This window comes from Callionymus lyra, chromosome 11, assembly GCF_982586985.1.
Source record: "Callionymus lyra chromosome 11, fCalLyr1.hap1.1, whole genome shotgun sequence".
Classification (NCBI taxonomy): domain Eukaryota; kingdom Metazoa; phylum Chordata; class Actinopteri; order Syngnathiformes; family Callionymidae; genus Callionymus; species Callionymus lyra.
In genome coordinates, this window is record NC_141828.1 from 1,240,269 (window position 1) to 1,265,229 (window position 24,961).

The window sequence follows — 24,961 nt, forward strand, 5'->3', positions numbered from 1 at the left end:
ACGACTTCACGGGTGTTTTCAAGACATCACACAATTGTCGTTGTTGTAACACTAGTGTTAGCTATAAAAAGTTGGTTTAATATCATCTAGTGCTGCATTAAACTGGTAACATATCTTAGGTTAGCTTTGGTAGAACTTTATTGATCCTTCAGAAGTTCTCCTTGTGTCATTATTGACGAAACTTTGAATGCATTTCAAGTTCTGAAAGTCTGTTAATCATCTGATAGTGAACGCCGGTTTTTATTGTGTCAATTCCCATTAAAAAGTTTGGATTAAACTACTTTTTCTAATGATTCTAAGTTTTATTTTGGGCTCGATCTTTGAAAGTACTTTTAATTTTTTCATTCAAATCTACTTTTCCCAACAGTTTTGCTTCCAGTCAAAGTCATCGAACGCCACGTCTAATAAATAGCAGCTCTAAGTGAGCGCTGACGCTACGTGAAACCCGAGCACCTCCTCGTTCGCCTCCTCGTTCGCCTCCTCGTTCGCCTCCATTGTTTTGCTCACATAGAAAATCCCCTCGTCTTCCATTTAGGCCGTTTGGGGGTCAGCTGAGCCAAAGCGAGACCCTGGCCCCACTGAATGCCTTTGAACTTTACTGCGCCCCTAATGCCACCCCGACCTCTGACCCCTATTACAGGTAATAAAGTTTACAGCAGTCCAAGCCATGCACCAGGGGGACCGCTAACTCACCCCCACCCCCTGAAACGGCCACAAATGGGGACAAGTTTGGATTGAGAAAACAAGGGCGGGGAGTCGAGCCAAGAAGCCAAAAAAGGAAACTGCTTAGTTCTATGAGGGGGGGTGAGGTGGGGGGGCAGGTTGACCCTGAACACAGATTCTGTTTGTTCAAGAACATGTTTTTAATTAATATGTTGGACGTCTTGGTCTGAACTCTAGCCTCGTAGCTTTCGGGGATTCCAGTTTCAGAATGAAAGTAAACCGGAGTAACAAGAGGAGACTTGCCTGCTCGGTTTGACTGGTCGATCATGGGCTGGACTATTCTCCTCCTCGCGTTGATGAACCTGAAGAGAGAGAGAGAGAGAGAGGGAGGGAGAAGGAAACAATGTCAGTGTTTCTGCAGAAACCATCATGGAAAACTATCTGTCAGTGACCTTGAGTCGCGGTATTTGAACTAAACGTTGCAAGAGTTCCTCGGCGGCGCCGCAGTCACGTCCTAACAACCCACCAGTTGTCTTCTCCCAACGCATATCTCCACGACTTGTACAAACTTGCGCCGCCTCAGCATATACACACTCGCAGACGCCAACAACACTGGGGTCTTTGTGGGGCGAGGCTTAGGGAGGATTTTCTCTCTGCACGCCTGAGACATGTTCGGCCCGACGACTGGGATCGTTGAGGAAACATCTGATGAGCGTTTATCTTTGTTCGTGAGGCGAACACAAGTCAACGTGTCCTTGTTTACCCTGGAAATATGAACCCAGGTTCTGAGAAGTCATAGAGCAACTGACGATGATGTGTCAGCATCTTTTTTTGAGTTGATTTTTTTCTCATTGCGCCGTGAAGTCAAGTGCGACCCGTCGAGCTGAAGCAACATCGTCGGCTCTAGTTCAGATGAACACGAGACAAGGAAGGGTAGAAAATCATGAATTCAGTTTGTGTTTTAGGCAAAGCAGTGTTTAAATTCTTGTAGTAGGTTCAGTATTATATTGAGGGACCGACAACCTTCAGGACAGTGAGAATAATTTGTATAAATGCTGTATTAAATTAGGAAGGGATGATGTATTCTATTCTATGTTAATCTTCGTATCCTTTTCTCTGTGTTATTTCGTTTGATCAATGTTCTTTGTCAATTGCACTTTGTCATCCCTTGTGCTTTGTTCTTTTACTTTTGCACTTTGTTCTTTTTATTTCCACTTATTCTTGTTTTCATCAAACTATTGTCTGCTGTGAACTGGAAACACAATTTCTCAAAGATCCCCAGGTGGGTTTAATAAAGTCCATCCATCCATCCATCCATCCATCCATCCATCCATCCATCCATCCATCCATCCATCCATCCATCCATCCATCCATCCATCCATCCATCCATCCATCCATCCATCCATCCAATCATCATCAATTAAATTAACTATTTTATGTAGTTAGTTGTGTTTGACTTGTTTTCACTAGTTTACAGGTTTATATTTGAGTAAACTGAGCGTCTTCACACGTCAAGAGTCAAATGTTACTTCCAAGAAAATGTTTTCTTTTCAAAACCAAACCTTCCAGACATTAACACTCCATAGAACAGAATATTTGTAAACCTCCAGTGACACGTGCCTGTTGAACCTAAAGGACTCATATTTTCCGAGGCTTTCTTAACAATCTTCTTGAGCTCTCGCTCGTTCAGTTTACAGGATGCAGTCGATTCTCCACCGGGACAGGTGACTGTGTGTGTGTGTGTGTGACTGTGTGTGTGTGACTGTGTGTGTGTGACCGTGTGTGTGACTGTGTGTGTGACTGTCAGATGGTCGAGGTTTTTTTTTAGCATGTGTATGTTTTCACAGGAGTCGCTCATCCAGCCTCGCAAACTTCTTTTTACCCCGTGACCCCCTATAAAAGCTCACGGTCAGAACGTTTATCACATTCACACACATTTAAATCTCTCTCCTTGCTTCATTCAAACACATTCAAGCCCGCACACACACACACACACACACACACACACCTACAGCAGCAGTGCTCTGGTCTTGCTCAGTCTTAACCCCTTGTGAAGTGACCCTTTGACCTGTGGTGACCCCGAGGAGCGAGGGCTCTGGAGGCTTCTGACTTGATTTATGTGTTCCTGCTGTTGCACCAGCGGACGCTTCTATTTCATCTCCGTAAAGAGAAGCATTAGCTCCGTGAAAGGAAACAATCGCTCAGTCACAATGAAAGAAAGAAAAGACCAATCAGGCTTCGGCTCGAGCAGCGAGCGGAACATTTAGTCTTAATGTGTTCAACTGTTAGTGGAACTGATACCAACTTAGTTATTCTACAATTTAATGAGTTTATGACAAACGCCAAAGTATCTTTGAACAAACACGACAAAAAAAAACTACATTTCTAAGACTTGTGTTTGTCTCTTTGTTGTCTTGACAATATTTACTTAATACTTGTTTTAAGTATTTATTTTAGGTTTTTATTTTTATTGTTTAAGCGCTTTGTGACAAAAGCTCTCTATAAATATTACTTACTTACTTACTTACTTACTTACTTTAACTTACATACTTACATACTTACTTTAACTTACATACTTACTTACATACTTACTTACTTACATACTTACTTACTTACTTACATACTTACTTACATACTTACATTATTACATACTTACATACTTACTTACTTACTTACTTACTTACTTACAAACTTACTTACATACTTACATACTTACATACTTACTTACTTACAAACTTACTTACATACTTACATACTTACATACTTACTTACTTACATACTTACATACTTACTTACATACTTACATACTTACTTACTTACTTACAAACTTACTTACATACTTACATACTTACATACTTACTTACTTACATACTTACTTACATACTTACATACTTACATACTTACATACTTACATACTTACATACTTACTGTACATACTTACATACGTACATACTTACATACTTACATCAAAACTAAATGTTTTTTAAGATTCCACCTCTAGCAGTATTCAATATAATCAAAGTAAACACACATTTATGTCTCGACTTATTTGGATCTTGAGTAAAAAACAGGAAGAAAATAATTGGACAACGAGTATCGTTTGAAATCGACAAACGATGCAGGAGAACACGAGGAACGTTGGGAGGATTGAAAAAATGCACTGACATGGCAAAGAACCATCAACTGAGAGAACGTCTGGACTTTTATCACCGACACCCCTCCTCCCTTCCCTCCCTCGCCCTCACCCTGTTCTGTCGGGTGAGATATGGGAGAGAGAAGGAGCATTCCTGCGACTCCTCTCCTCCTCACTCCGGGCAGAGGTCAACTCCTGGCCATCGCCCCGGCTAACTGTTGCCCCCTTTTTTTCTCTCCACCTATTCTTCCTCCTTTTTTTTCATCTGAGGAGCTTGTTCTGGTTTCTGGGGGAGTTCTTGTGTTTCGGGCCGGACCGCTGTGGACTCGGGCCTCGACCTCCAGAACTGATATTACAAGATAGAGGACGAAGGAAAACAACTTTTCTTCTGCTCATTACATCATCCTGACACCAAAATACTGCTCTAATGTTCTGTATCTGTTTCCTTCGCCTGCTCCTTATCACCGCTGGAAACTCATGGTCCGACTATCCCCCGCCTCGTCGCAACAACTCTCGCCCGGTTTCCTGTCCCAACGTCTCCGTATCTGAGGCCAGATGCACCATGGGGCCTGGAACAAAGGGATAAAATGCCTCTCATAATAGCAGCCAGGAGAAGCCGGCGCTGGAGAGCGAGCGCTGGAAGAGGAGGAAGAAGAAAAAAAAAAAAGAGGACGAGGGGGTTCTGGTCTGCAAACCAGACTCTCGCTGTGACCGTTAATAAGCCGACAGTGAAGAGAAGGAGGAACTGAGAAGGAGAGAGGAGGAACATGAAGAGTGATGGAGGGACTGGAGAAGTGAAGGCGGAGAAGGGGAAAAGCAGAGCTGGTTGTTAGAGAGAAAGAGGGGCGGCGGAGCGGGGGGGGGGGGGGGTCACCTTTGTACGACCCCTGGGTGCTATAGGGCCAGTGTTTATGGCCTGTTCGTTCCCTTGCCTCCCATCACAACACAATGAGTCGCACTATTCAGCCCAGTTCAGCCCAACAATAGCTCGGCTATTTTGGCGTCACACGCCACTGGTGGTACGACTCGGGTCCGGAACCTACGAACGGCTCCAGGATCGATTGGTAACGTTACACAATAACTTAGTTAACACTTAGTTATGAACACAACATGTCACTCGCAGCTACACCGTTAACTTACTTTTTAAATACCGTTTCAAAATGACATTTAGTTGTTTTCCTTCGTCCTCTATCTCGTAAGACTGGTCACGATTCTACACGTTTCTTTTATTAAACCATAACATTGGCACAAAAAATGTAAACTCTTGTTCGGATTTAGAAAAAGAAATGTCAGCACAAAATACTCCTGGTTCACATGTTGCATGTCTTTTGAATTCCTTTTTTTTTTCCCATGATGCCCAAAGGTTGCGACTGCTACGAAGCTGCATGAACTGGTTGAAGGAGAGCCGTGATGTTTTTGTAGATGAACTACATTTAAAAAATCGTCAGGACGTCAGTTTTGTTTAAGTTGGTTTCGATCATTGATTCTCAAGAATCGACTCAGCTGCACTAAACACTACTTCCGGTCTTTATCGGTCCAACAACATCCGGGTTCTAACGTATTATCGGACCTGCAGTTTCTCACTCGTTTCAATTACAATGAATTATCGATTTCATTCTTTTAACTCTTGTTTTAACTAAAGTAACAATAATATAAAGCAGCCTTTGATCAATACTATAAATGAACAATCAACTGTAACTCAAATAAGTTACAACAGTTTTTGTTCCACTGTTGTGTCCGTGCATCAATATGTAAGTGGGTATAAATATATACAGTTTAAGAGATACTTTGAGATTTAATCTTAACATAAAATCGTACTTAGTAGAAGAAGAAGAAGTAGAAGTAGTAAAATCAGTAGTAGAATTAGTAGTAAAAAATACAAGTAGAATTATTAGTAGTAGAAGCAGTAGTATAATTAACATTAAAAGTACAAGTACAAGTAGTACAAGTATAAGTAGTAAAAGCAGTAGTAGAATGAGTAGGTAAAGTATACGTAGTATAAGTATAAGTAGTACAAGTATAAGTAGTAAAAGCAGTAGTAGTAGTAGTAGGTAAAGTATACGTAGTATAAGTATAAGTAGTACAAGTATAAGTAGTAAAAGCAGTAGTAGTAGTAGTAGGTAAAGTATACGTAGTATAAGTATAAGTAGTACAAGTATAAGTAAAACTTCATGTCATTAGATACTTCTTTAAGGATCCACGGACCCTTAAGTTAAACAACAGTTTATTCTTGAGTCGGACTAAAGTTTTTTCGTGAACTATTTCAACTTGTTCAGTCGACAGATGGACGAGCTCTTGGGAATAATCAGGACATGAACTTAAAACACGTTACAAACGAACTATCTCTATGTCTAAAGAAGGTGTACTTTCAGAAGTATTCAGCTCAAGAGTACGTGATAAAAACAGTTAAACATGGAGGGTCCGGGTCACTGGAGCTCCGGCACCACATGTCTTATCCGTGTCTCATTTGATTGGTTTCAATTCAGATCTCCTGGCGTGAGCCTAACGTACGCTCGTACCCTACAGATGACCTACATTTAAAAATGGCATTGTGTACTTCAGAGCCTGCCAGGGGTTTGATTCCCAGCAGGGCACACATGCCTGACATATGCAAGCAGCCATACAGTTGATCAAGAAACATGCTCGCCATATGTCACGCCGAGACCAGGACTCTTGAAAGTCACACGAGGGGAGCGAGAGAGTTATGGCCGTTTGTTGTTCCTTTTCTCCTTCAGAGATGCTGATGTCTGGATTCATCTCGCCGCCGCCATCGCTCTCGGCGAAGGAGTGGAACCGATGGCGACGCCTTCTGCCAAACCCGTCGCTAATGTCCTCTTCTCATCACACAGCAGACGCACACGCCGCAGACGCACACAGGTGTGCGCGCCGCACATGTGAAATGCCCAATTAAAAGCAAGAAATTGTCTTTTTCATCAGCTGCCTTTGTTGCGTGACCAATTAGGGGATAATTTAATAACGAGCAGTGGAAAGATGCAGATTGGATACACAAAAGGTTACCCTCCTCGCTCGCTGATTCAAATTCATGCGGGGACTCGGGGCCACACATTCTCACACACACCTTCCCACGTATTAGCGAGTGTGTGTGTGTGTGTGTGTGTGTGTGTGTGTGTGTGTGCAGACGAGACCACAAACATCTCACAGCCTTTGTGAAGAAGATTCAAAATAGGTTCAGATCTTCTGAATAAAACACACAAGTGGAGTCGTTTCCGATACATATTGACATTTTGAAGACGCTTGAACTGAAAACTCATTTTAAATGACTATGTGACTCAAAGTGTCAAGAGAAGTATTACTAAAATCTAAAGAACTATTTACTAAAATCGAATAAATGCCGTTTTTTGATTTACCAGATTTATTCTTTTGGACATTTTTATAGATGTGTTACTTAAATAAACCAATAAAGATCATGAACACTGCTTTGTCCAGTATATGTAAGTATATACGTGTAGTATTGTCCAGTACTTGACTCTGGTGTTGTGATAGTGTAGTAACAAGTATATATGTGTAGTATTGTCCAGTACTTGACTCTGGTGTTGTGATAGTGTAGTAACAAGTATATATGTGTAGTATTGTCCAGTACTTGACTCTGGTGTTGTAATAGTGTAGTAACAAGTATTTATGTGTAGTATTGTCCAGTACTTGACTCTGGTGTTGTGATAGTGTAGTTACAAGTATATATGTGTAGTATTGTCCAGTACTTGACTCTGGTGTTGTGATAGTGTAGTAGCAAGTATATATGTGTAGTATTGTCCAGTACTTGACTCTGGTGTTGTGATAGTGTAGTAACAAGTACATATGTGTAGTATTGTCCAGTACTTGACTCTGGTGTTGTGATAGTGTAGTAACAAGTATATATGTGTAGTATTGTCCAGTACTTGACTCTGGTGTTGTGATAGTGTAGTAACAAGTATATATGTGTAGTATTGTCCAGTACTTGACTCTGGTGTTGTGATAGTGTAGTAACAAGTATAGGTGTGTAGTATTGTCCAGTACTTGACTCTGGTGTTGTGATAGTGTAGTAACAAGTATATATATGTGTAGTATTGTCCAGTTCTTGACACTGGTGTTGTGATAGTGTAGTAACAAGTATATATGTGTAGTATTGTCAAGTACTTGACTCTGGTGTTGTGATAGTGTAGTAACAAGTATATATATGTGTAGTATTGTCCAGTACTTGACTCTGGTGTTGTGATAGTGTAGTAACAAGTATATATGTGTAGTATTGTCCAGTACTAGACTCTGCCACTTGTAATACTCCATTAGGCTTTTTATAAGTTTCCTAAAATGATTATTTACCGTCAGAATCTTCTTCTTAAATCCTCTTTAAAGCCATTAAATGTCTTATGAATGTGTTTGTTATTTTATCTCAGGTTAGCTTTAAAGTTGAACACAAGTAGATTCATGTTCTTGTTGTTCTAAGATATAACGATGCAAGAAGATCTTAACAAACAGAGTGTTCTGAGCAGTAAAACTGTCATTGAAGGTATAATTCAACAAACTAACCAGGAGATAATAATATAGTGCGTCTCCACGAATGTCACAAAAATGTGGAACAAAATCTGTCAACATGACGACAAGAAAAACATAAAACAAATAAAGACGTTTTAAAAAAGTAACATTGGATCAACACTTCACAGGTGTGTGTGTTGCTTTGAAAATTGAATCCACGTCGGATGTTTCTTCACCGACAACATTATTATGGACATAAATCAGCGACGATCTTGAGCTTCTATAGACGCAGGACTTTATTATCCCATCACGTCGCTGCAGCTACATCTCCATCTTCTTAAGTAATTAGTTATTTTATTACGAGTCACTTCTTCTGCGCCGAGGTGTGTGTGCACGTGTGTGTGTGTGTGTGTCTCGGAGAATGTGGGTGTGTTGCTAAATTATAGCTGTGAGCTTCTCCCACCACAGATCCTCCATAAATCACCTCCTTCTCTCTACCTTTTCACCCACATCCCTCCGTTCTTCCGCCTCGGTGTCAACCCCGGGTCAGGAAGTTTGACACGAGTTTGATTGACACCATGAAGAACAGAATCATCAAACTGACTAACTTTAAAACAAACTTGTAATAAATTCTAAAGTGCAGTGGATTTCAAACTAAAATGTTTAAATCTCATAATTATAACCAGGATCAAATACATTATTTTAGACATTAACTTATTTTAAATTGTTTGTCCTACAATCATTTGGAAAACAATGAATTATTACTTATTATCACCACTTAAAAGGAGAAAAAAATGACTTATTTAAAACATTTAAATGATGTAGTAATTACGTTATATTTAAAATATGATATGTTTCTAGAACAAACAACCATATCTGTGTTCATAAGCTGGAAATGTTTGTTTTTTAAAATCAATTTAATCCTTATTTACTGTTTATTTTCAGTCAATCAACACATGAATGGCCTTATTTTCTCACTTTGTATTTGTTGTATCATATATATATATACAGTATATATATATATATATATATATATATATATATATATATATATATATATCGTCGTTTCTTTACTTCTTCCAAAAATAAAACTGAATTCATTTTCCTTCCACATGTTTTATTTTGTGTCATCAATGCTGTTACTGGACTCAATACATTTAAAGTAACTTTAAATGCGTCACATGGTATAAAATCTCTTCAGTTTTATCAACAAATACAAACAATAATTATCATAATTATTGTTTGTATTTTATATATATCTTGTCGTCTCTTTATTTATTGATTGACTTTATTTATATATATATATATATATCTTGTCGTCTCTTTATTTATTCCCAAAATAAAACTGAATTAATTTTCCTTCCTTATGTTTTATTTAGTGTCAACATCACTGTTGCTCTAAATGCGTCACATGGTATAAAAACTATTCAGTTTTAACTCCAAATACAAGCAATAATTATCTTGATGATATGGCTGTCGATTCAATAAAGAAAGCAAAACAAACACAAACACAAACACAAACACGTTCGGTTTGATGGAAACATTCGCTGACGGAAGCAGTTTCTTCTTCTGCGAATGTTCCTTTAACAACACGCTTGTGTGCATTAGGGAAGAAGGTGTGGCCGCTCATATTTCACCTGAAGGTAGCGGCGACACAATCGTGTCCACACATGCATGCACACACATAAACCAACGCACACACACACACTCACACACACACACACACACACACACAGGCCTCAGGTAAGGTTACGCAAGAGTCACACAATCAAGTGTCGCGCGGCTGTTGTTAGTCCAGAGGTCTGTGTTTTTGAGTCGGCGTTACATGTTGGACTTCATTGGCAGGCGAACGCCAACCTCTCTCATAAACACACACACACGCCCCGTCGACACACACACACACACACACACACACACACACGATCCAGCTCATGACAACATGAGTTGGATTAGTCGGATCCAGCGCAGCACACGGAGGGGAAACATAAGAAAACAGTGTGAAATTTAAAAGGGGCTTTCAACTGAGAGCAGTCATGGGGTCACTTAATCCCCATTAGTGCACACACATAAAACACAAGCGCACACTGACACACACACACCCTATGGCTCAACTATGCAAGAGCCCAGCGTCCATTAAGAGAGCCATGAATCTTCCAGCGAAGCGGGTTTTACAGAGTGGAGCAACAGGCTGACTCACACACACACACACACACACACACACACACACACACACACACACACACACACACTGATCTTTGTGTGCGTCATGGCGACCGTGGTAGAAGGTACGAGCGAGACCTGCCCGTGGACAGGATATAAAGTGGCAACAACACACAGGAGAGCGGAGTGTATCGGCGTCACATGACCTCTGCTACACTCATTATCAGTGTTCCTGTTTCCCTTCACACACATTCACAGGGTCTCGTCTCACTTTGCCAGTCATCCATCAATGTCAGGGCGAGTGGAAGGAGGGGGTCGGGGGGGGGCGGGGTATCGCCCCGGGTCTGACTTTAACCAGAAACATGGCCGTCCAGCGCCGGATAAAAACATAAGTAAAGTTTAAGATATCGAAGGAGACAACTGGACTTTTTACCTTCCGACACACTTCCTGACCCGCGAGCGTGATTTCTAACTTGAAACGGTTGGATGTGATGATGTCATCGTCTGCCTCAGGAGACGACTTTTATTTAACGTTTTCTTACTTCAGAGTCGTGCGCTGAAGAATACTTTACCAGCCTTATATACATAAAACAAGTGAATGTATTGATAAAATGTATTCTACTTTAGATTCTACTCAGCTACGCTTCTAGGCATTTATTTTTCTTATTAGTATATTTTAGTGATGTGTTGATGAAGCTTCATGAAACAGTGTCATTATCTTCAGAGTCCACTAGATGGTAGTGATGTGTTGATGAAGCTTCATGAAACAGTGTCATTATCTTCAGAGTCCACTAGATGGTAGTGATGTGTTGATGAAGCTTCATGAAACAGTGTCATTATCTTCAAAGTCCACTAGATGGTAGTGATGTGTTGATGAAGCTTCATGAAACAGTGTCATTATCTTCAAAGTCCACTAGATGGTAGTGATGTGTTGATGAAGCTTCATGAAACAGTGTCATTATCTTCAAAGTCCACCAGATGGTAGTGATGTGTCGATGAAGCTTCATGAAACAGTGTCATTATCTTCAGAGTCCGCTAGATGGTAGTGATGTGTCGATGAAGCTTCATGAAACAGTGTCATTATCTTCAGAGTCCACTAGATGGTAGTGATGTGTCGATGAAGCTTCATGAAACAGTGTCATTATCTTCAGAGTCCACTAGATGGTAGTGAAGTGTTGATGAAGCTTCATGAAACAGTGTCATTATCTTCAGAGTCCACTAGATGGTAGTGATGTGTCGATGAAGCTTCATGAAACAGTGTCATTATCTTCAGAGTCCACTAGATGGTAGTGATGTGTTGATGAAGCTTCATGAAACAGTGTCATTATCTTCAGAGTCCACTAGATGGCGTCTTTACACTACTTTGTTTTGAACAACTGTTCTAATGAAACATCATTTTTAAAGTGATGGCGCCACCTACTGAACTCTGAACAACATGACACTGTTTCGTGAAGCTTCATCATGTGCCTTAAGTTTAAAATGCCATATTTCCTCTACGAAAACAGGTTAAACACAAACAAAAAATGTGTTGTAAAGACAAGTATTGCTGGATAATTGTAAAGCAAGTGACATACATTCACTTGTTACATTTTAAAGTCTAACAAAAAATATACTAATTCTTTTTTCTTGATGTAAATATTAAATGATTTTGAATGAATCCAGGTTACGTTTGATATTAATGAAGACAAAATATGAAGTCGTCCGTCTTTGTTGCCTCAAAGTGGAAGACGTGTGTTTACTCGACCACATCGAGTCAGTTCTTAGAGACACAGGGGTTGACCTATATCCCCCTGAACCCCCCCCCCCCCCCCCCCCCCGCCCCTCATGTCATATCCTCCCTCTGTGGTGTCACTTCCCCCCACTGACTCCCAGCAGCGGCACGATGGGGTTCCCTCGGATTCAGAGCTTTTTTCGAGATGAAATATTTGGAGTGAGCAGCAGAGAGAGAGAGGAACATCTGAACGAGGCTGCAGAGAAGGATTTCCCCCCGAAGACTTCACATGATTCTGTTGGATCGTGAGCTTTAATCCACTGAACAGAGATTTGTATCTTTAAGATGTTAAGATGTGTTTGTACGGGAAAAGGAAGGTTTCAGTGACGGAAACACAAACGATCAGACGTTATCTACACTTTCACACCATGTGCTTCTTCAAAAACTATAAAAAAAACATGATTATACACATGATTTTAAAACAAACAAAAGATCTATTGATACTTTTATTTTTTTAAAGATTACGGTAAAAACTTTTTTCAAGAAATTGTGAGTAACATTTTGGAATCTATTACCTGATCTTTGAGTTTGAAAAACTGAGGCAAGATCTAATGTTCGGGATAAGATAACGGTACGAGAAGAAGCAGAAATGGGAGTATTATCAAGAATCTGAGGATACGATACAATAATACGCGACAGTAACACTATACACACAGTATAGTGATAGTGTAGTAACAAGGTTGTGTTGTAGTATTTACAGACCACATGACTCTTGACGAAGTCGTAACTGCTTTCATTTGTTTTCAAACCAAAATATGTCCAAACATCAGCTTTAAAAGCTGCTGGACTCACTGTATCCTCTCGTCCTCAGTCATCACTACTGTATCCACTCGTACTATATACTTGACTCTTGGGGGGAAATAAAGAATGAAAATCACAATTGTATTTTCTTCCACCCATAGTGAAGGAAGGAGCAGAAGGAAGGAAGGAGAGGAGGAAGTAACAGAATTACAGAAGAGTCTATAGGTCTCAACCAAACAGTTGTAATTACTGAGCTCGCCACTAGGTGCCTCTGGATTTCTCACAGTTCAAAACCAAGATCCAACGATTGTGTGACTGAACAGAATTTACAGAAAATGTTTCTAAGATTTGAAAGATGAAGAAAGACAGAGAAGGAGGGATGAAGAAAGACAGAGAAGGAGGGATGAAGAAAGACAGAGAAGGAGGGATGAAGGAAGACAAAGAAGGAGGGATGAAGGAAGACAGAGAAGGAGGGATGAAGGAAGACAGAGAAGGAGGGATGAAGGAAGAGAGAGAAGGAGGGATGAAGGAAGAGAGAGAAGGAGGGATGAAGGAAGACAGAGAAGGAGGGATGAAGGAAGACGAAGAAGGAGGGATGAAGGAAGACAGAGAAGGAGGGATGAAGGAAGATAGCGAAGGAGGGATGAAGGAAGACAGAGAAGGAGGGATGAAGGAAGACAGAGAAGGAGGGATGAAGGAAGACAAAGAAGGAGGGATGAATAAAAGTGCAGAGAAGGAGGGATGAAGGAAGACAAAGAAGGAGGGATGAATGAAGACAGAGAAGGAGGGATGAATAGAGGTGCAGGTTTGGCCTCGGGCAGCAGGTTGTGATGTAAGAAACAGTCGATCACAGACGAACATGTGTCCAGTGATCGTAACACAAGGTTCAGGTTCTTCACTGAGAATCACATGACGTGAGGTTTTAAAGAATAAAAACAACAAAAACAGATCATTATTTCAGATTTTAGCTACTTTAATGTTTTAGCCATTTAAGGTCTTTGGTAATGTTATATAAACACAATGCATCAGGTTTCACTTTCAGTATTAATTTCAGTTTAAAAATATAGGAGATATATTTTCTATATTATATATTATATATGAAAAAATGTGTCTCATCATGTTAACAATCTATGATCGTTGAGCAACTTCAACACAATTTACACACAGCTTACAATCGTGAATCTATTGAACACGTGGGAAATTGTTAATAAACAATAAAACAAATATTTTTGCAAACAAAGGTAGTAATTAAAATCCCTCGTCCTTTGTAAAATGTGTACCTGTGTGTGGGTATGCGAGTGTGTGTGTGTGTGTGTGTGAGTGTGTGTGTATGGGTGTGTGTGTGTAGGTGTGTGTGTGTGTGTGTGTGTGTGTGTGTGTGTGTGTGCGTAGGTGTGTGTATGGGTGTGTGTGTGTAGGTGTGTGTGTGTGTGTGTGTGTGTGTGTGTGTGTGTGTGTGTGTGCGTAGGTGTGTGTGTGTGTGTGCGTAGGTGTGTGTGTGTGTGTGTGTGTGTGTGTGTGTGTGTGTGTGTGTGTGTGTGTGTGTGTGTGTGTGTGTGTGTGTGTGTGTGTGTGTGTGTGTGTGTGTGTGTGTGTAGGTGTGTGTGTGTGTGTAAGTGTGGTAGTAATGTCAGGGAGTTTCAGGTTGAAGCAACTCGACAAAGCTGTAGTGTCTGATCCTTGCTCTGGGGCACGGACTAAAACTGGGCTGGCTAATTCCAACACAGACACACACACACACATACACACCCACACACACCCACACACACACACACACACAACACAAGCATGTTTGACGAGACTCTCTGAACAAGTTCCAGCATCTCTCTCTCCAGCCTGTCATACTCCGCCGTGAAACTCTCTCACTCGACCTGTTCCTCCGTATTATTTGAGGATTATCTCGGTTCTCGTCCTGAGACTCGTCAACACATGATCTTTGAGCTTGTTTTAAGATAATGTAAAGGTTTGTGTACACTTGTGTAACTGATCAAGACCTGATCATTGAAACCTGCGTCTCCATGTTTACTAACAAGTCTTACTATGGAATAATACGTTGATGTAGTTTTTAAATTGTCACCTACACTTCCTGTTCTGTACACGTCGGTCCAGACCACCATAGACCACCATAGACCACCATAGACCACCATAGACCACCATAGACCACCATAGACCACCATAGACCACCATAGACCACCATAGACCACCATAGACTCGTATATTTTTCTGTCATGTTTCCTTATTAGGGAACAATAACGAAGAGTCCGAGTATTTACGAGTCTTGTCTGAGCCGCAACCAAAGAAGAACAAAGTAATTTTGGCCCGAGACTCTTAAAGCAGCTCCGGGTAGTTTTGTGTACCTTCATGTATTTGTACTAAAATAACTTGTGATGACACATACATGTGCCGTGACTTGAGGTGTTTGGTGTGATTATTGTCACTGTAAAGGTTCCTGATGGTGTGAACACGCTACATAAAAACTATAAACAATGAAATACGTCACTTCCTCATGACCTCGTTCCCTAAACGTGTATAGAGTCATTTCAGTAATAAGTTTACGTCTTATTTTCCACATAGACTCAAAATAATATGATTATAAAATGTGAACATAGTTTTTAACAAGAACATTATTTTACTGAGTTGACTCAAGTTGACACTCAGATGATACATCACATCAGATTAATTATTATTAGTTTATTTTAAATAAATAAACTGAATTAATGTCATAATTCATCAGTTCACCGTGAAACTATCTTATAGCAGGTTTTATTCACTTCATCGCACTGGTCGCTTTGACACGTCAAGACGCATGTTTACGTTGTTCATGTTTAGGAAACTAAGCGGACAGGAAGTGAAGGTGACGATTTAAAAAATGTTAGTAAACATGGAGGAGTTTCTTATCTACGACTCAACTTATCTTTGCTGCTCTTGTTCGACAGGTTTAAGCCATAAAAACTTAACCTTTAAACTTGTGAAAGTAAGTCAAACTAAAATCCTATATGGATGGGAAACCAGGCCACGGCTCTTGCCTGTTATTGTTTATTTTCTTTTACTTAAAGTAAGTTTGTTTACTAGTCGAGCTGCTTTATTTTTGCTTCTGAAGGTCAGTCTGTAGCAAAACTTCTAAATGAAAGCACTTGTCAGAGACTCCATCCACCTCCGTGAGAGGAAACCAGAGTTCCAAGAACATACAAAACTACAGACAATATGGTCTGAAGTGTGTGTCGATCTTCTGAGTATCATCTTTACAGACTGTACTTGGGTGTGTTCGGGTCGGTCCCACGGACCCGTTCGGACCCTCTCGTCCCGGAGCAACACAACCCTCTCGTCCCGGAGCAACACAACCCTCTCGTCCCGGAGCAACACAACCCTCTCGTCCCGGAGCAACACAACCCTCTCGTCCCGGAGCAACACGACCCTCTTGTCCCGGAGCAACACAACCCTCTCGTCCCGGAGCAACACAACCCTCTCGTCCCGGAGCAACACGACCCTCTCGTCCCGGAGCAACACAACCCTCTCGTCCCGGAGCAACACAACCCTCTCGTCCCGGAGCAACACAACCCTCTCGTCCCGGAGCAACACGACCCTCTTGTCCCGGAGCAACACAACCCTCTCGTCCCGGAGCAACACGACCCTCTCGTCCCGGAGCAACACAACCCTCTCGTCCCGGAGCAACACAACCCTCTCGTCCCGGAGCAACACAACCCTCTCGTCCCGGAGCAACACAACCCTCTCGTCCCGGAGCAACACGACCCTCTCGTCGCACATTACCAAGCACTCGCTGCTAAAAGCCCGAACATATAAAATGTCTTTATTCCCGTGCTTCCCTGCGCTAAGTTCTCTAACACTGTTGTGATGTAAAAATCGATGGCGAGGTCGTCAGGTTTCCTCTACGCCGCGGCCCCTCCCCTTCCTGCCTGCAATTTAATAACGCCGCTTTAAAGGCCGTGTTTAAGCTCTGCCGAGCGATTGTTTTGTCAATAAGACCTCCTTTTACCAACATCTTAAAAGCATCGACGGAGAGGGAGGAGGAGCAGAGGCTGGACTGTGAGAGCAGGAAACTCTGGTCAGGAGAGTCAGTAAGTAATATTTGTCCAGGGCTTTACTAGACCAGGGTCACAAGGCGCTTAAACAATCAAAACAATACTTTATAAAATATACACTTAAAAGGTCAAGATAACACTGAGACAAACACAGGAGTCTCAGAGAATCAAGGTAAAGCACAAATAATCGTTCAAAGCTTAGGAGCAACAGTCTGGAAGGATTTCTCTCCTCTGGTCCGGAAGTTAAGAAACCATCAGTAGATTCTGATCCACAGACCTCAGAGCCCGAGCTGGGGTGTAAGTCTGGATCAGATCACTGATGGAAGGTCTGACCATGAATAGATCTGAAAGTAAGAACCAGAATTTTAAAATGATCCTGAAAGAAACTGGCAGCCAGTGAAGAGTTTGAAGGAGAAATGTGAGTTCTTCTACTAGAGCAGCCAGAGAAGAGTTTGAAGGAGAAATGTGAGTTCTTCTACTAGAGCAGCCAGTGAAGAGTTTGAAGGAGAAATGTGAGTTCTTCTACTAGAGCAGCCAGTGAAGAGTTTGAAGGAGAAATGTGAGTTCTTCTACTAGAGCAGCCAGTGAAGAGTTTGAAGGAGAAATGTGAGTTCTTCTACTAGAGCAGCCAGTGAAGAGTTTGAAGGAGAAATGTGAGTTCTTCTACTAGAGCAGAGTTTTGTATGAACTGCAGGCGAGTAGAGAAGTTAATGCGATCAATCATTCAAAGTTTGACTTGAATAAAGCTTGTTTGATTCTCAGGTAAATGCTGCGTTCAAAAGGAAATAGTGGTGACACACACACACACACACACACACACACACACACACACACACACACACACACACACACACACACACACACACACACACACACACACACACACACACACACACACACACACACACACACACACACACACACACACACCAGAGACCGTGACTCTATCTCCATTCAAATTCCCAGTTGCAGAGGATTTCTGCCAATAATTCATGAGCGATATGCAGCCCCTCGCCGGCCTTTAGCATTTTTATTTAATCTGCTCGGCCCTGACGCAGGCTCGCTCATCAATAATACACAGCGACATGTGTGTTAACACATCCATAGGGTGAGCGGGACACACCTGAGACCAGGTTCTGTTTGAGCAAAATGAGGACGAGAGAGTTGTGACTCTTTTAAGATTAGATTAGATTATCTTCAGAAACAGACTTTCTTCTTGCATTTACACACGTTTAAACATCAACACTGAACACTTTGCTTCCGTTAACTTCCAGCTGTAACACTCCGATGATGCATTCAATGACTTGGAATTGCTATGGTGTGTTTAAGAGCGTACGATAAAACGGTAAAACTCAAACGTCAAAATATATTATTTCAAATTGAACACAATTTTAAATGATGAAATACCGTAAAACTTAAACCCTAAAATAGTAACTTAATTACATGACTAGTTACTTTTTTTAAAGGTAACTCGGTTACTTTCAGTTACTTGTTACTTTGGGAAATAATGACCTTTTTGTAAGAGGGTGAGAAAGGTGAAGGTCAGAAGGTCAAGTTTGGTTGTTGTCATTAAACAATTCAGACAAAAAAACATTAATAATAATAACTAAAACAAATAAAACGAAATAAATAAAGGCTGCACAGATCAGAGTTTTTTGTATCTAAATACACAACTTAAACACACAAAAGTCAACTTTTTGTAGGTTTCTATTGATCACACAGTGTCATATTCATAGTTTAAAAATATCATACGTTCTTAAACTCACCATAGCGACCCCGTTGTCATTGAACGCATCATTGATGTGTCAAAGAAAGTTAACAGTCTTCACTTCATCCACACAATCATTGCTTATTTATTTTTAAAAGAGTAAAAACTTCAAACGTGAGCTCATTGAAGTGAACGACGTCGAGTTATGAAGTTAAAATCACAGAAATGATTAACGTCAGTTAACACTTCTCAGAACTGCATTGATCATATCGTTTCATTTAATATTATATTGTGCATGAATGTAAGTGACAAATATTATTCATTCATTTCTACATCATCCCTAGTTTTTTTATTTCAATTTTCTCTCTGGTTCACCTTTCATAGTCAGTCGTGTCTGTCGGTGTGTGTTCGTCGACAATCGTCGCTCGGGGGAAAATTGACTTCCCTTAAATGAAGAGGTTAAATCGGGAGGTAAACCAGCGGCGGTTGCCATGGAGACGCCGGATGTTGCGCCTGCACGTGGCCACTCTCCTGACATCACCTCTGTTTTCCCCGTCACACCTTCTCCTCCCTCCGCCCTCCGGAATACACACTCGCAGCGCACCAGAGAAAAACACCGACGACCCGGAGAAAAACAACGAGCGGAAGAAACAAAACAAACCCACAGTCAACAATATGAGGGGGCAGAAGAATCCCAGAGTGCAGGGTTTAACAGCTAATACTGCTCAGATTAACCACCCCCGGTTCCCTCTCTCTCACACACACACACACACACACACACACACACACACACACTCACACACACACTCACACACAAACACACACTCACACACAGACACACACACTCACACACACTCATGCTTTATCTACTACAAGACAAGATTAACCTCCCACGATTTACACACAGTGTTGGTCTCACAAACACACACACACACACACACACACACACACACACACACACACACACACACACACACACACACACACACACACACACACACACACACACACACACACACACACACACACACACACCTTCAGGGTGTTTTGCTTCCAATGAAACGACTGCTGCACTAAAGTGACCAACACTGTTGGTGTGACCGTCTGACACACTCGCTCTTATCTGACGGGGGAGGTCACATGATTTGATAACTCCGCTCCGACACGAATCCTCCGCAGACTCGTAATCCCACATGTGAGATTGAACAATGGCGGCGAATAATGTTAACATCATTATCCGCTGTTACGGCGGGGATTTAGTGTCGCTTCAACTGACGATCTCTCGCTCGCCTTCACTTTCCCCCGACCAGGACCAGGACCAGGACCAGGACCAGGACCAGGACCAGGACCAGGACCAGGACCAGGACCAGGACCAGGGTGTCCAGAGCTACCTGAGGTCAAACTTCTGCAGCCGCTGCTCCAATTACTCGTGTGCAGCTCATCTGCGCTAACAAGCAACCACGAGAAGCAAACAGTAAATTAGTGATTACAGACGGACCAGAAAATCAATTAAGAGGAATTTTAAGAGGAGTTAACGACCTCATGCCTCTTGAAAAGGCAGACATTGACTCAGACAAATATATACACAACCAGTGAGATTCCACTTATGAATACCATGAAAATATGGGAACAACAAACATCTCAGTTCTTCCTGTTTACTCTCGTGCTACTGATGGTTAGCGATACCATAATGTAGCATATGTGGGAGGAACCAACAGCATTTCTGGGTCAAAACGTTGCTTTAGTTCCGTTTCCCTGATAAAACCTCTCGTCTAAATGGGGATATTTAACAAGTATTGAAAAATAGAATCACAACAACAGAACCGGCATCTGAACCATGACCTGTAGGAAATATGGACGCAGGATCCCTTGTGTTGCTAAAGGAGTTTTTTGAAGCAAATTCATGTTTGTGCGAAACAAGTCATTGGGTTTAACCAGCCTCTAGTCGGGTCCGGAGACAGAGTACCGACGACTGATCTAGACTGTGACCTTGAGATGCAGCTACAGTGGCTCATAAATGCTAAATCAACCCGTTTGAAGTTCATTCACGAAAACTGTTCAATGCTAGTATCATCAATAACTGGATCTCAATCAGAATTGTTAGTTTATTACCACCAAAATACAAGAGGTAAACTTGTTTTGTATATCCTGAGCTCCACGGCGCCTGTTGCTGTCACAGCAGCTGCAGCTCGTCACTGATCACCAGCTCGGCAGCAGAGTTTAAAGCCACCTCTGCTGCAGCAACAGGCGCCAGATTATAATTGTCACTCCCTGGTATGTACGTTTTCTGTTCTCTCTCTCTGTGGATGCCTCTTTTTCTTGTTCTTTGTAATTTTGTCCTCCTTGTGTCTGAGCCTACTATTTATAACGTTTCTTTTTATAAAGAAACCATTTATGGACCAGTATCTGATTTAACCTTTATGACCTGCATCCCCACGTACTACCATTAATATATATATTCAACGTACTATCTGGCTTGAGATCATTGAAGACTAGGTTTGTTAGCTACATCGCTAACACTTGTGCTGTGTCTCAAATCACACACTTCTCTTAGTATACTAGAAGTTAGTATCATCAGGATAGTGTACGTACTAACTAGTAACTAATCCTCCACGGATACTATGTCTCAAATCACATACTTCTCTTAGTATACTAGAAGTTAGTATCATCAGGATAGTGTACGTACTAACTAGTAACTAATCCTCCACAGATAGTTTGTCTCAAATCAAACTCTGCTGCTACACACTAACAGGAAATGACGCGACAGCTTCTTCTTCTACTACTATTTAACGATGATTTCAACCAGCTGTAGGAACACTATCGCCACCTGCTGGCAGCACATTTGGTTTCAAGAAATATGAGAAACTAAAGATTGGCGAAATATTTAAGCTGGTATCAGCAGTGAAGACGTAACGTCAACGTCACTAAAATGGAGTCGTTTAGTGTAGAAAGTGTCCATCGATTCATACTCAGTTTTGTGGGTGTTTTAGTGACAATTGAGTGTGTATGGAGCACTACATTTACATACTAAGGATTCAGACGCACTTATGCACTAAACATGACTAAGTTTAAGTACACAAGTATGCGATTTGAGACACAGCTCTGGACTCTAGGAGACGAGGGCCGTGGAGATAAGAGACTCGTCAGGGGGTTCGACTCCCACAGAATACTTGAATCATCTGCTCGTGATCATGACTCATCATAGCATCTGCAACAAACAACCAGTCCGTCAAGGTGAGTCCAGATAATTGGTCTCCTGTTATTTTCCTCGCTCACGTTCGGATGAATCTGATGTTTTTTTTTCTCAGATCCTAGTTCGACGGTTAATTAACACGGATCCTGGTGTCGAGCCCGACTATGGGCTGCTGGTTTGGAGAAAGCACTCCGGGCCAAATATCTATTTAGACGGATTGATCGAGGTGAGGATGAGTCAGTAAGTGGAGTGTGTGTCGGCGAGGGCGGGGGTGGAGGCATTAATTCCGATCATTAAGAACTGGGATCGCCGCGGGGAAGAAGCCCCTGTGGTAGGAAAAGCAAAAGAAAAAGCGAGTCGTACCAGTTGTTCACTTGTAGGATGGTGAGGCCCGTGTCTTGTGCCAGCTGTTTCTTCTGTTCCTCTGAAGGGTAGGGATGCTGTGGAGAGAGAGAGAGAATCTGTCAACAAAACGCCTCATTAATCTCCTCGTCTGAGCCTCTGATTTGTCTTTTAGTGAAAAGACTCTTTATTACATTTAAGGTTTAATGAGACTCGTTGGTGTTTGATTATATCTGCGCGTCTCCGTCGCTCGTGGAACGGCGAGGCCGGTAATGAACGGCGGCCAAAAAGGCAAAGCCAATTAGAAAGTTAAGTGAAGTGGAGACGCCGCCGTGGTAATTAGCCAGACTCTTACACAAATGTATTCACGCCCGCCGTCCTCTGGCTCGACGCATATGTGATCAGAGCGCCGTGAAGCGTCGACGCCGCGGAATACAGACGAGACATCGTTAGAGTCGGTGGCGCTCCAGGTTTTTTTATGATCACGGGTCACGTGACCACATGTCACCTCGCGTCACCAGAAGAAATCAAAGGAATAATATTCATTTAGGCCGGAGGAACGAACACGTACATCTGTCATTTGGAAATAAAGAAAAGCAAGTTTCTTAAGGTATAAACGTTACAATATTGTTTAAGCACATAGAAGTTATACTGTAGATTTATATATATGACTTAATTATTAATCAATATTTTATCTCAACACGCGTCCAAAAGGCAAAACGATGCCTTTGTTGAGAAGAAAAGAAAAAGTTAATCAAACAATATTAATACTTTCTCTTTCTTCCTTGTTTTCATCTCTTTATTCTTTATGTTATATATTTTTCTTCTTTATTTTCATTTTCTTTCTTCCTTGTTTTCTTTTCTTTCTTCTTTATTTTTTTATATTTTCAATTTCTTTCTTCCTTGTTTTTTTTTATATTGTTCTTCCTTGTTTTCATCTCTCTCGTCTTTATTTTTTTTAAATCTTTTTCTTCCTTGTTTTCATCTCTTGCTTCTTTATTTTATATATTTTTCTCTTTATTTAATTTTCTATTTCTTTCTTCTCTGTTTTCACCTCTTTTTTCTTTATTTTTTATGTTTTCATTCTTTATTTTATATCTTTTTCTCTTTTATATTGTCTAATTCTTTGTTGCTTCTTTTCATCTCTTTATTCCTTGTTGCTTCATACTTTTTATGCTCCAATACTTTTACTCGATTACATTAACACTACCTTTGCTATAACTTTTGATAACTATACTTGATTACTTTTGAAATCAAATACTTTTGTATATATATTATATATAATATTTCTACTTAGTTAACCATTTGATGCGAATACTTTGATTCAAATACTTTTGTACTCCAATGATTTGAATCAATTACTCTTGTGTCCGAATAGTAATTTGTACGTCAGTATATTTTATGGAAGTTTGCACTTTTTAAAAGTCAGTAAAGTTTTGGGGAACAAAAAAAACAATGATTCTACTTTTGCCTCCCAGTCATATAGAAAGCAAAAGTTATCAAGTTATTTAAGTTAAACCTCATTAAAATATTAATGAATGCAAGTAGAAATTCCTCTTTAGATGAATCCAGCCAAAAAAGTACCATCGGTAATAATCAATATCTTCTCGACACCAGCATCATGTCTGAAGTACAAACTGATGCCAGTGTTGAGATAAAATCCTAATTTATGCAAGAAGAAGAACCGATACGTTTATATTTGTAAACAATCATCTGAGGAGTTTTCATTCACAAAATCAGTCGTATAGAAGAAAAAAAGAAAAAACAAGTTGCGGTCAAAATCACTCTGTAGATTTGTATTTCCAAAATAAACTAACTTCCCATAGACTTTTGAAAATAACTAATTCACATTAGCATCACTTTGTCTTATGAACACATAGTTGAGATAAAATCCTAATTTAGGCAAAAATCTCAAATATATTGATCCTAACAATTATAACAAAACACTCAGTCGAACACGTAGAAATCACCCTTAAGATGTACAAATACTGTTGAGAACATTTATTTTAATACCAACATCTTTCTCTGGGTCTGTATTTAAACTCAAATCTGTCCAGAGATCACCAAACGTAACTTCCTAACTGTTGGTAGACGACCTGGTCGGGAGTCGAAGCTCCAGAGAAGCGACTGTGAGCAGCTGAGAGTCGAAGCCACCTGTTCAAACATATTCACTGGATCAATTGTTGGACGTGAAGATTTACGAGAGCAGGAAACTGAGAGCCGTTCAGCGAGGACAATGTTCGGTTCATGTCGGAGACAAGACACGAGCTGTTGCGTCCGCTGCCGTCGTAAAACAGTTAAGAAACCCTGGTGTAAGTTTCACTCAAAAGCATATAAATTAAGATACGTGTTCAGTTCTGCAGGCGGTCGCTTCACAATCGGCCATATTCTGGGTTTTATGTAACATTTGAACAAATGCGGAGCCTGTTAAGATCCCGGTGATGGTTCTGCCTCCAGATCTGCTGCTTCTATTACTTCTTTGAATTGAGGATCTGATTGTTTCTGTTCAGGCCTGTGAACCCAAATGATCTTCAATAAAACCACAAAAAGTCAGACACCAAAGGAATGGTAGAGCTAACGTTTGGCTAGCCAGGTTAGCATTAACTTATATACCCAATATACTGAAGGAGGTCTCCAGGGGGATTCATAAAGTTTATCAATCTACTGTATCTATCCATCCATCCATCCATCCATTTATCCATCCATCCATCCATCCATCCATCCATCCATTCATTTATCC

At 40.8% G+C, this 24,961-nt stretch overlaps 1 protein-coding gene across 2 annotated transcripts in view; it reads right to left on the reverse strand.

Annotated features, from left to right (window-relative positions):
* The window catches only part of meis1b (Meis homeobox 1 b), a 94,382-nt gene that overhangs the window by 7,207 nt on the left and 62,214 nt on the right, over positions 1–24,961 (reverse strand). The window contains exons 9-10 of one of the 2 annotated variants that reach the window (XM_087802030.1): positions 22,243–22,319; positions 967–1,025 (exon numbers count right to left, since the gene is read on the reverse strand). In XM_087802030.1, the coding sequence (XP_087658156.1) occupies positions 967–1,025; positions 22,243–22,319 (136 nt within the window). Of the gene's footprint in view, positions 1–962; positions 1,026–22,242; positions 22,320–24,961 lie in introns of both variants that reach the window. The other variant, XM_087802029.1, reaches the window with a different exon arrangement.